The sequence below is a fragment of the Odontomachus brunneus genome, unplaced genomic scaffold (assembly GCF_010583005.1).
Source record: "Odontomachus brunneus isolate Ranch 3 - 2012 unplaced genomic scaffold, Obru_v1 Obru_scaffold_001, whole genome shotgun sequence".
Classification (NCBI taxonomy): Eukaryota; Metazoa; Arthropoda; class Insecta; order Hymenoptera; family Formicidae; genus Odontomachus; species Odontomachus brunneus.
In genome coordinates this window covers 5,118,304-5,130,939 of record NW_022639451.1, presented here as the reverse complement: position 1 = coordinate 5,130,939, position 12,636 = coordinate 5,118,304, and the positions used below count along the sequence as shown (strand labels likewise).

General features: G+C 36.6%; 2 protein-coding genes across 2 annotated transcripts in view; both read left to right on the top strand.

Moving 5' to 3' along the window:
* The first annotated feature begins 2,723 nt into the window (after window positions 1–2,723).
* The window catches only part of LOC116849672, a 15,093-nt gene continuing 5,180 nt past the window's right edge, over window positions 2,724–12,636 (top strand). Inside the window, exons 1-10 of the mRNA XM_032827088.1 lie at window positions 2,724–2,891; window positions 3,538–3,703; window positions 4,288–4,447; window positions 4,626–4,831; window positions 5,876–6,084; window positions 6,470–6,527; window positions 6,838–6,964; window positions 10,128–10,351; window positions 10,442–10,613; window positions 11,413–11,545. Of these exons, the coding sequence (XP_032682979.1) occupies window positions 2,814–2,891; window positions 3,538–3,703; window positions 4,288–4,447; window positions 4,626–4,831; window positions 5,876–6,084; window positions 6,470–6,527; window positions 6,838–6,964; window positions 10,128–10,351; window positions 10,442–10,613; window positions 11,413–11,545 (1,533 nt within the window). The 5' untranslated portion in view covers window positions 2,724–2,813. The remainder of the gene's footprint in view (window positions 2,892–3,537; window positions 3,704–4,287; window positions 4,448–4,625; window positions 4,832–5,875; window positions 6,085–6,469; window positions 6,528–6,837; window positions 6,965–10,127; window positions 10,352–10,441; window positions 10,614–11,412; window positions 11,546–12,636) is intronic.
* On the top strand, window positions 10,033–12,345 carry LOC116850407 (juvenile hormone acid O-methyltransferase-like). Its single transcript, XM_032829076.1, has 5 exons — window positions 10,033–10,351; window positions 10,442–10,613; window positions 11,413–11,545; window positions 11,624–11,771; window positions 11,933–12,345. The coding sequence occupies exons 1-5, from the start codon at window positions 10,165–10,167 to the stop codon at window positions 12,115–12,117; spliced, it is 825 nt and encodes a 274-aa protein (XP_032684967.1). The 5' UTR covers window positions 10,033–10,164; the 3' UTR covers window positions 12,118–12,345.

The following is a 12,636-nucleotide window of genomic DNA, read 5'->3' as shown; positions in this document are numbered from 1 at the left end:
TGATACTCGACACCTTTCGGACGGGTCCTCGTCCTCACCTTCGTCGTTATTTTTACACGTTCGTTTTCCCACTCTGGCCCGATTTATCGCGACTTCGATTATTGCTAAGCAAACAAGATAAGATTGCGGCAAGGCGAGAGATTGTACACCAGCTGTAACCTGTGACAGTAGGTCAAGGTATATAGGTCACGAGACCCTCATGCGGGCGAGACGCATCGCCTTATTGTCTCGATATGTGTCTAGCTTTATCAAGAGCCTTGCTTTATTTTGCGTATGTCTTCAGGGTCAGATCGTATCCGCGATGTAATCATTTTGCCGCGAGTTCGTTATCGCGGCTAAAGCAAAGAGCAATGACATGTAATATCCTAGGATATTAATATAAAGTTAATTCTTCTTAATTCAAGAAGTGCGAAAAGTTTTTACAATTATAATTATGTTGCAGTGGTTACGAAACGGGAGGACAAGACACAAAAGAAAAGATGAGAAATAAAAAAAGCGAAATATATATTTTAACTAGAGTCACATAACAAATCTAATTAACGCCTTTGGCTAAAATATTTTCTGCGTCCTTTTCTAACACGTCGCTACCCCAACAGGGGTAGTCAAGTAATCCAATTATATTGCCGTCTATATTTAACCCTCTTCTATCCTTTAAGTCCTATATAAGAGACAGCCACCGCAATATAATTCATTCGAATGTTTTTTTGCTACAACTTTATTTATAACTTACCGTAATATACTTGCAGCGTAATGTAATTGACGAAATAAAGATAATTGGCAAGAAACAGTTCCAATTCCCCAGAGTACGTGATGACACATGAGTGAGGTGCGACCGGGAAGTTAAAGTCGAAAGGTTCGTCTCGTTTGCGACTTTTGCCGTGAACGTCTCGAGAAAGAGAAAGAGAAAGAAAGAGAGAGAGAGAGAGAGAGAGAGAGAGAGAGAGAGAGAGAGAGAGAGAGAGAGAGAGAGAGAAAGAGAGAGAGAGAGAAACACAATGCATTGCCATGGCTCTCCTGGAGAAGCCAATTTTCGCATCAAATAAATATTACAAGCGGGCCACATAATTTGCAGTGAAAGCGAAATTACTGGTGAGTTAATAAGTTGCCGTCGCAAAAGGTGAAACGATGTTCCGTGCGTCCTGATGAACGAGCGTGCGCGAGGGTTAAATGATGCGGAACTAATTCGGATTTATATGCCGGGGAAATTGCGACATTTTTAATTGACGACCTTATTGGTCGCGTCGTTTCTCGCGCGCTTCATCGTGTGAGCTCTTTTCAAACGTGTTTTCCTCCCACGACGGCAAGCCTTGATAAATCGAAGGCTTTATTACTCGCCGACTCATCGCTTCTTTACGACTGTAGTGAGCAAACGGCCCAAGGAAACCGTATAAATTCTTTTTTCCGGCCATCGTGGGTTCGTTCTAGCGCGACGAATTTGATGGCAAAGCTAAACCACCGCTACGTCGACCCGATGGAAACCGCAATGCCATCCGATGGACTACCAAGCGTCAAGAAGTTCTGAGAAAATCCCGATAAAACAACTGCGGGCTAACATATATCGAAATTAACAATTTTTTCTCATCCCTCTTTCTAAGAAGATTTTCCACTTTGACATTATTAACGCTGCGGAACTGTGCCATTCTCTGAAAAAATGTACGAGTTAAGTCTGCAGTATAATGAATTTAATAGGAACTTTCGTTGAATCAACGTTGTTTTTGATAGTTTGTCAAAATAAAACTGCAAAAGCGCGCTTCAAAGATGATTAGCTTATCGGGAGATCTGTAGCGCCGACTTGCGTAGAGAATTGAATTATATGCTCGATCAATTTCAGTCAACTTTTGTTTCGTTTGAATTCACTTTGGACACAGACGCGAACGCTAAGTTATTATCGTACGCACGCCGCAACGCAAACAGACCCCGACGACGAGCAACATCCGTTCGCGCGCAAAAAGCCCGCGCTACGAATCACTTTCTTCGAGGAGGACGCGCGGTCGAGCTCGATGAAAGTATGATTTGGTACCGCGAAATCCGGCGGTGGAAATGAGAAATTTGAGGGACAACACGCCTCGCACCAGGCGTAACGAGTGAAATCCCCTGCAATTAACCGAGTCGCGCGTACGAGCTATCAGCGACAATGTCCCATCATCATCATCATCATCATCATCATCATCATCATCATCATCATCCTCTCATTATTTCTCTCATCATCAACACCATCGCCATCATCCATCGCGACAATGAACCGGAGCAACTGCGGTAACTTTCGCGCTCGTCCGCTGACGAAATTGACATTGATCCAGTCTCGGTGGATCCCTGAAAGGAAGGATCGCCGCGGGAGAGGAGGACCGGGTTGACATTGGAACGTTCGTGGTGGTCGGCGGTCGATTGCGCCATATACCGTCGGCGCTCGTGTACAGCTCGTATGTTTGTATATGCGTGCGCGCGTGTACACGTACACACGTGTGCGCGTACTTCTCATTGTGCCTGTACCGGCGCGGCGTGGCTGTGTGCAGGTGAGACAACGGGCGCGTAAGCCGACCGACCGACTGAACGAACGAACGAACGGGTGATTTAAAGGCTGTCACATGCAACATCTGCCAATGCAAACGCACCACTCAAGGTTGACGATCCCCACCGAGACACGCGGCTGGGCTCCTTCATTAGTTATAATTTACTATAAAACGGCAAAACGGGCCGGGGTACCTTTAGACTTTTCACGCCACGGGTGTAGGCGCGCACACCGGCCCGAATCTCACGGTTACGGATACACCGGCTGACCGAGCGTGGATCACCGGGAATCGCACGCACGAGGCATGGACGGCTACGCAACGACGATGAGATGCGCGCTCTTTCTATGCCTGAGCACTTGCGCCTATGCGCTGCCGCGCGTGGTGAGTTAAATGATCATTATTACGCGTACGTGTTCGGATGATAGGAACGGTAACGATCGTGCGGTGGAGTGTAACTCTTATTCGCACGTCGGATATCGTCATAGTGATGTGAGTCGGTAGAAGTGAAAAGTCGATCGAAATTTCGGGGAGATGAAAAGGATACGATAAAACAGATGAATTTAAATATGTTTGAATATCTTTTTCCAATTTTTCTCGAACTAAAAACACATGACTTACATCATTATTCGATGGATCAACAAAATGCAAAGTGTGGTACGAAGCGCATAGTAATTATTAGTACCTACATATATTCATGAGTACACAGAGAAAAATTTTTAAAACTGGTCATCGTTGAATCATTTTTCAATTAGATCATTAGATTTTTAATTAGATCATCTTTTAATACATCCACTTTGCAGTGAAAGTATCGCTAAACTTATTTGAATATCTGACATATTAGATTTAATCAATTAATATATCTATATAATATCTTCATATCCGTGCACAAATTCATACAAAATCTATTTATTCGTTAACAATAATTAGTTTCGCATATTTCTCAAATTCTCTCTCTTTTTTCTTTCTCTCCTCCTCTCACTCTCTCTTTCTCTTGCTTCCTTTATGCTATATCGAGTAATTTTTCTAGATACCACGAACCAATTTAAAGAACATTCCTGCCTCGAATGCTCAAGTGCACTACAATATTACGAATGCCGAGGTCGATGTCCGTCCGGCGATAGATGAAGTGTCTTACGTTGACTTTGACTCCGCACCTACCTCCTCTTCAAGACCGGATGTCTGTAACAACTGTGGTGAGCGAAAGCGTTTGAAAGAGTGTGCTATTTAACGCGCTTAATCAATTACGTAATTAATTACGAAATTGTTCATGTTTATGCGACAAATGTGCGAACACGTGCGTGACCCAATATAATAATTGATAACTACTTCTATATCAAAAAATCGTAGCTGTGCATACGCTTGAGTTGAGATGCAAACCACTGTAATCGAGCATTGTGTGTGTAGTGAAGTAGAAAGCATAATAATATTATGAAGTCATTCACACTCGTGAGGAGTAAAGTGATGACTAAGCGCAGCCGGGTTTTCCGTCTGTACCATTTCAAATAAGAATGCCACGACCTAACACGCGATGACGCAGATTGACGTTCAGGGAATCTCGTTTATGAGGTCCCCTGGATCTTACGGACCTTACTGGAGGTTTGCATCAGATTCGCAGATAAACTATTTCAAAAACTCGTTCGAAACTCATGAATGAGATCCTTTGGAGCACGCGTCAGTTAATTGGCTGCGAACAATGAACTAATAATGCGTTCGCTCGCTCGCTTTGATGGACGATCATTCAGATTATAATACACCTGAATGCGTCGATGTTTTGTAGTTTGCGGGGTTGGAAGAAAAACAAGGATCGTTGGCGGCAACGTGACGAGCATCTATGAGTACCCCTGGTTAGTCAGTATGACGAAGAAAGGAATGTTTTATTGCGCCGGCAGCATAATATCACGCAGGCATGTTCTCACAGCGGCTCACTGCCTCGAAGGGTATGTATTGAACGGATACATTGCGGATAATATGATATATATATATATATATATATATATATATATATATATATATATATATATATGGATTTCTCGTTTTCGCAATGACGCAGATGACAAGTTATGTGCAATGACGCAGACGATATTACGTCGATGTTATCGCTGAAATGATTTTCAGGTTCGACATTAAGACCATCAAACTGTTCTTGGCGGACAGCGACCGTCCCTCGATAGGTAGCAACGCCATAGTGCGACGCATTAAATCCGCGTCGATCCACGAGAACTTCCATGCTTATACTTTCAACAATGACATCGCGATTATAGAGATGGATTATCCCGTGCCGGTGGACGGTGTTGTGCGAACGGCGTGTCTACCCGAAAACAGTAAGCTATCTCGCGATATTAACGGGTTATTTATCATCTCGCGTTCGATTCAGCGCTCGGGTTTCATCAATCAACAGAACATTCATTGATCGAATATTCTGTCATCTTTCCTGTTGAGTCTATCACGTTCGTTTTATCATTCTCATGAGTGAGATCCATGTCATGCGTGCGCAAAGCACCGATTAGCCTTCCCTAACTGATATACATCTCTTCCTCTTCTCCATAATTAAAATACACACACGCCACCATCGCTCTTCAAAATTACTCAAGAAGGCGTGATAGGACTTTTCCAAATCTAACGTATGGTGGCGAACGTGTTAAACTGTAACTTATGATAGACACGAACAAACACCGTCGTTTCGTTTATATACCCGAATAACAATCTGCAAATTACATAGCGCAAATTGCTATCGCCTCTTGCGTAAAATTAATGCTTTCACTGCGAAGTATTCGATCGTAAGACGTAGTAGAACGTAACCTACATAGATCATGTGACTCAATTATATGATCATACGACATCATACGATGTCGAAGTTCGAAAAATTGTACCTCTTCAAGCGTGACACGCATACGCTTCGTACTTCTCTGTACTTCGCATGTATCGCATACCCGTGTTATCATCTTCACGCGAAGCCCATCCATACGTTGATTATCCTATCATAATGAAGACACCAACAAAGTTGCAAAATAGGCAGTTTCGATGTCCTAAAATAGCAAGCTTGTCTTCGCGAGATTTATACGACAGAAATTCGACAGTCTGTCCCTAGATAGATAAATATCACTGAATGTCACCAATAAAATTTGGTAATTAATTATTTTTGACGTTTATGATTCATCAAACAGAGAACGCTGATTGTTAAATAAAGTTATATTACATCAACAATATCAGATGACTAAATTTTGCATTTGTGGCGCGTTTCTAAACGGAAATTCTGCCTGCCACACCGACAAAAAAAAAATTTTACAACTTAACGCCAATGAAATCCGTATTCATCGATAAAAAACGACTCATGGGAATAATTAAAAATTATAAAATGATTACAGAAGCCATTGATTACACCGGAGCTATAGCCACGGTGGTTGGATGGGGTAGAACAGGTGAGGCAAAACCAGTTAGTGACGAATTGCGAAAAGTTAATCTACCGATCTTGTCACAAGAAGAATGCGATCAGGCTGGATACGCAAAAAATCGCATCACAGAAAATATGTTTTGCGCCGGCTACCTGGAAGGAGAACGCGGGGACGCTTGTTTCGTAAGTTTCAGCGGAAATGTGTATAAACACAGCTAATATCTTTCCACGAAGTGTCCGCGAGTAAGAGAGAATGCATACATATATTCACGCAACTTGGAAATTCAATTAGCAGAAATAATTTATATAACATCATATAATATGAAGGTAAACAAATCATATAATATGAAGGTAAACAAATCATATAATATGAAAGTTCAACATTGCGCAGATAAACGATTTATTTGTAAATCGTGTTAGAGACATTATCGTAATTGATTATCAATATACACAAGAAACAACAAAATTCAATTCAAAAGAAAAAGAAAATTCAATTATTCGTAAAAATACTACAATTTTCATACGCGTGCGAATTCCTTTTCTATTATGACTTCGTTCTTGTCTGTAGGGTGACAGTGGCGGTCCTCTTCACGTTAAAGGAAGTAACGCACACCTCGAATTAATAGGTAATTATAATATATATATATATATATATATATATATATATATATATATATATATGCGAAATAATTTCACGTAAAATTCAGAAATGAAATCCAAGCAAAGATTCCGCCCGTTATTTATATTCTTATATTAAAATGTTAATTGGTCTTTTTTTCTTCCTTATTTTGTATATTAAACATATCTGTCAAAATATCCTCTGTATAATTAAATCGAAAATTTATAATTAATTACTTAATCTTAACAGAGGTTTGAATTATTATTACTAAACACTATTACTAGTAAACACAACGTACATATTATTTGTGTACACAGGACTAATTTCGTGGGGACGCGGATGCGCCAGGCCGAATTTCCCAGGCATATACACCAAACTAACAAATTACATGGGATGGCTTAAGGATCACTTAGACGGCGAATGCGTTTGTCCTCCGCCGCACCGGCAATGAAACTGAATCTCATCATGGATATATTTTATGGATATAAGTCACATAATTAGGATAACGATGAATGTTAAATTGACATTGAACTTCTCGAAGGAGTGCTTCCATTCGTGCAAGTTCGCGTTAATCGTAAATGCACGACGCCTATATTTCACCTAGCTCGTTATTAAATAGTTTCGTTATTGAATCATCATAACATCATTGTAAATTCGCGTCATTAATTTATTACAATTATCGATGCATATTAATCACGTTGCATATATCTAGTCCAATGTACATAACAAACACATGTGTATGCCGCATTAGTATATATATATATATATGCGAATGCTTTGTTAAATAAAAACATTTATACTGATGAAAACACAATTGATTCACTCGCTGCATAACGCGAAATGTCAGAATTATAAGTAATTCCAATTTCCAAAGTGTGGTGCACAAATGTATGAGAATCTATGCAAATTGTTTCACGACCATCGTAGCCCTATTATCTTGTTAGCGGACAGAAGAAGCAATTGAAAAAGAGAGAGGATGCAATGAAGCACATCATTTGGTGTCTGACGTTGATCCTATGTCGAGTCTCTTCATACCGACAACGAAGTTTTACTGATGACTTCACTCGTATGTGCGTGACGTATCCCTCTCCGAGTCAACGTAACAGGCATTTACCAGTTTTAGGCGCAATATACATACGTCACTGAAGCAGACGTCACTCAGTACTTTACCGTACCGAGAGATCATTCGGTAACGTCTTCTCAGAACGGTCCGCTATCGGTTATGAGATAATTGATTTTATTCTATGTATTATGCGCCTAAAATTTATGTATTATGTATTGTTAGTTTGGTGTATATGTCTGGGAAATTCGGCCTGGCGCATCCGCGTCCCCACGAAATTAGTCCTGTGTACACAAATAATATGTACGTTGTGTTTACTAGTAATAGTGTTTAGTAATAATAATTCAAACCTCTGTTAAGATTAAGTAATTAATTAAATAATTAGGTAAGTAGAATAAGTAATTAATAGATTAAGTAATTAATTAAATAATTAAGTAATTAATTAAATAAAATTAATAAATTTTCGATTTAATTATACAGAGGATATTTTGACAGATATGTTTAATATGCAAAATAAGGAAGAAAAAAAGACCAATTAACATTTTAGTATAAGAATATAAATAACGGGCGGAATCTTTGCTTGGATTTTATTTCTGAATTTTACGTGAAATTATTTCGCACATATATATATATATATATATATACATATATATATATATATATATATATATATATGTATATATAATAATTACCTATTAATTCAATTTTAGGTGCATAATACATAGAAATGTCCGTTACGTTGATATCAGTGACATTTGTTGCAATTCGGAAAGGGTACAACGTACGTCACGCACGTGACGTACGAGTGAAGTGATCTGTAAATATAATATTGGGCATATGCATAAACACATGCACATATTTATAGACGAAAACATAATATAATATAATATAATAATTCTGATTCTATCCACTCCTATGCCGTACTACGTATCGATGATTATGTATAGTCGTTAATTACTTAATCGTTTGGATGCCAACTCTTTCTCTAATTTCAGAATTCGATGTTGTTATGCAATTGTTACCTCTTAGTATTTGTTTTTCATTGTTATTAATACTATTGTTTCTCGTTGACTATATCGTATTGCATTACATCATGATCATGTTTTTATGTATGAACAGTGATAAAAGATTGAGCAATACGGTAATCGTAAATATATTGTGCATATTTCGAAAGGAAACGTCAATCAAATCAGATGAAGCAATTTATTTTTTTTTGGCTTATGGTATGTTAATGATGTACAACTGAAGTATTCCGGTTATGCTTCATTGCGTCTCTAGTAAATCTTCTTGAAGAGGAACTGGTTTTACGTCAAGATGACGTCAATTTGAAGAATTTGAAGTTAACGTCGTGATGGCTACGAAGGGAATCTTCCATCCTTCGCTGCGTACCGATTGCATTTATCATCGACTTCGACATTTTTTCCTCGTGCTTCTTACTACAGATCACTACAGATCACTACGACCATAAATATTGATATATATTATTACTAGAACTAGAGCGAGTTACATACGTACGTAAAAAAAATTCCGTTGGTGTAACTGACCTTCCGATGCTTGATGAAAATAGATGCCCGATAAAAAAAATCGATTTTTTCGAAACCGAAAGATTTCTGTAGTAGATTTCTATTCAGCTAATTGTTCTCAGTTATTGCAACCAAATTTTAGTACAGTTAAATATTCATAAAGCAGATTTTAATACAGTTGAATTAAAAATATTTTTGATTGCGGTAACAGAGATACCATTTTACATTGCTGAATTCTCACATGGTTCATGTTCATATTCAGTTGCACGAAACAAAATTTCTTTTCCGTGCATAAATTGTAATTTATCCGCCGAGGTGTAACCAAATTTCATATGAAATATAAACTTGCCAGTTTTATGCCCCGTCCATGTATATCGAACACATTTCGCACAAGCCTTCGTATTTACAAAATTTATTTTTTATTTGCTTAAAAAATAACAGCAATTATTAATAAATTTATTATTTACAACCGTTTTCAAGCATATAATTCTGTGCCAAATGCGGAATACATGCACTGAAAAAAATGCTTGATATTTGTGACTATATAATCACATAGAGAAATAATTATTATAAATTGTGATCAAAGAAACCATTATTTTATTAAATTTTACTATATTGTTAATAATAACTTTATATATATGTTACTACTACTATTTTTGTGTTGAAAAACCAAATATAGTTGGGACTAAAAGTAACTATATTTTTTGTTAGATCGATCATTTTTTTCTCTTAACATGGTGCATTAATCTCGTAAGTTAAAATTAAACTATTGGCATAATTTTTGACATCTTCTTAGTCTTCTTATTAGCTAAAATGAGCGATGTTTGAGAAAACAAAGAAAAGTGCCAACGTCAAAACAGAGTGCTTGCGCGGTAATTTCCTCCCTGATGTTTGTTTTCTTCCACTGTGATATAATTCCACGTACAAACGAGTACTGCAACACTGTGCTCCCTATATGCAATTTAATATGCGTCATCCACAGTTCGCCCCGTAGTATATAAACGACGGAGCGGACCTACTCGAGATTAGTGTCTCACATCAAGTTGCCGAAACCAGTAGCCATGGTGAATCCAGTAGCATACGCTTCGTCTAATACATTGCAACAGTGCAATGTATCGGCGATAATGGACGAATTCGCGGACGAATTAGAGACTTTGAATGGAAAGTGTATGGACATCGGTTGTGGTCCTGGAGACATTACAAGAAATATCGTCTTGCCGGCTCTCAGTCCAACGGCTGTAATGATCGGTAAAAGAATCATACCAAATCATCATTGATCACGTAAAATCGCGCTTTATCAAAATTATCGCTCAATTCAACGATTGCCTTGTTACGTAGGTACGGACATTTCGGAAGACATGATCCAGTACGCTAATGAGAAATACGGTGACAACGTGCGAACCGCGTTCGAAGTGTTGGATGTACAAACTAAATTTCTTCCTAAGGAGTATGTTTCCGAGTTTGATCACATATTCTCATTTCACGCTTTGCATTGGTGCAGCGATATACGGTGAGAAAGACTTTCAGCTAGCTAAATTAGTGATGTCAAAGTGATGAAAATGTAACATACTGCACTGAGAGAAGGATTTAGTAGATATTATCAAAATTTGGTTACTATTACTAAATGGTAGATGTAAATATAGCGGGCCAAAGCTATGGTAATACTTATTAATTAATTTAGTCCTAAAATAAATTATTTATTTGACAGAAGTAAAATTTATTTGCTTCCAGAATATATTTGGTAAATAAAACTTATTGAATAGCTGAGCAAAATAAGCGATTTTGTAATAGTTACAAAATTTTTAGTAGGTTCAACCAACCATCTGTAATAATAGATATTGAAACGATGTAATAGCTGCAAATGAATGAATTTTTCATTGTGCTGCAACAAAACATAATGGTAACAAAATAGAACTCGTACCTATTAAATCTTTTATTTTACATGGGATATAATAATTTCATAATAATTATCAAATATCTGTTCATAACTGTAATATATTTCATATTAAATATTTAACATTAAATAACTATTACTAAATTATTTAATTGATGTTACTGTGAATGCAATTACGTTATACTCCCGATCTATTAAATATTTGGTAATTATTATCATATTTAGTATTAGTTCTAAGGATTCAACGAATTTCTGTAACTAAATGCAGTTTGTTATAGTTACCAGTCTTTTCTCTCAGTGTGTAATTCGATATTTTATCAAAACATTTGCATACAAGTTAGCTTCTTGTTTGGAATTATTGTAATATAGATATATGTTTTTGATATTAATTTAATTAATCTTCTTTATCCAATAGACAAGCGTTTAGCAACATTTATGAGATGTTACAACCCGGCGGGACCATACTTATGAATCTAGTAGCGTCTCATGATATATTTGATGTTTTCAACCAAATATCGCAAAATCCTCGCTATGCTTCCTACATACCGGTAAATATTTTACGTTTGTATATCTTATTAATTTATAGCTATTGCAAATTATTAATTGTAATTCTCGTGTTTACAAAGGACAAGAAAAGACTCGTTTCGCCATTTCAATATTCAACTGAGCCGCAGAAAGAATTAAAAAATATGCTTAAAAGTGTCGGATTCGATGTTCTACATTGTAGTCACCGGGAAACGACTTACTTGCACGTGAATTCGCACACATTTCTGCGTAAGTACACAAGTAAAATTAAAATGCAAACATATGCGAAAATTTTAATTTTATACTACGGCATTGCGATCTGTATTATAAATTTTCTATCCGCATGCCTTATCCATGTATATTTCATTTAAATTATCATTTTGTACTAACAAGTCTGATTATTTTGACAGCCGCAATAATGTCCTTTATATCATTTTTGGATAATATGCCGAAAAATTTGAAGACAGACTTTTACGAGGAATTCAAAAGTGAATATATGCAAAGAAAAGTGATCTTCAAAAGACGACAAAATAATGAGGAGCAAACGGTCATATTGGATATGTACAGAGTTCTAGTACTTTATGCGAAGAAATGAAGATCGTACACGCAGAATTATCTTCGCACATAGAATTCATTCACATTCGCATAAATCCTTAAATATTTATATAAAAAGGCCACCGTCCTTATTTATTAATATATAATCATATTTATATATTTATATTATATTTATTAAAACTATTTATATCATTATTATTTATGATGAAGCATTTGTAATTTATCTTGATTTAAATGGTTTGTGGAAAAATATTCCTGTTCCATACTATACGTGATGTATTTTCACACGTACTATTACTTATAATATATCATATTTATTGTATTAGATATTAGATTATTTATTTATTTATTTAACAATTATATTTGATGCTTTTATATCGATCAAATTTAATGAAATAAAATGTTTACACATTATTATATAATATGTAATATTATGCTGCGTTTACCCATTTTCTTCTTAATCTCCATAATCTCCTAGCTTGTCTTAACCGCAATTTATACGTTTTTCGTTAAATAAATAATTCATATATTAGAACTACGACATAAATACATACATACA

Bases quoted from the DNA above. Each gene is read 5' to 3' on its own strand.
- LOC116850407 (XM_032829076.1), top strand. From the start codon at position 10,165: ATGGTGAATCCAGTAGCATACGCTTCGTCTAATACATTGCAACAGTGC. The intron at 10,614-11,412 runs GTGAGAAAGACT...TTTATCCAATAG, and splicing joins CATTGGTGCAGCGATATACG to ACAAGCGTTTAGCAACATTT. The intron at 11,772-11,932 runs GTAAGTACACAA...TTATTTTGACAG, and splicing joins GAATTCGCACACATTTCTGC to CCGCAATAATGTCCTTTATA.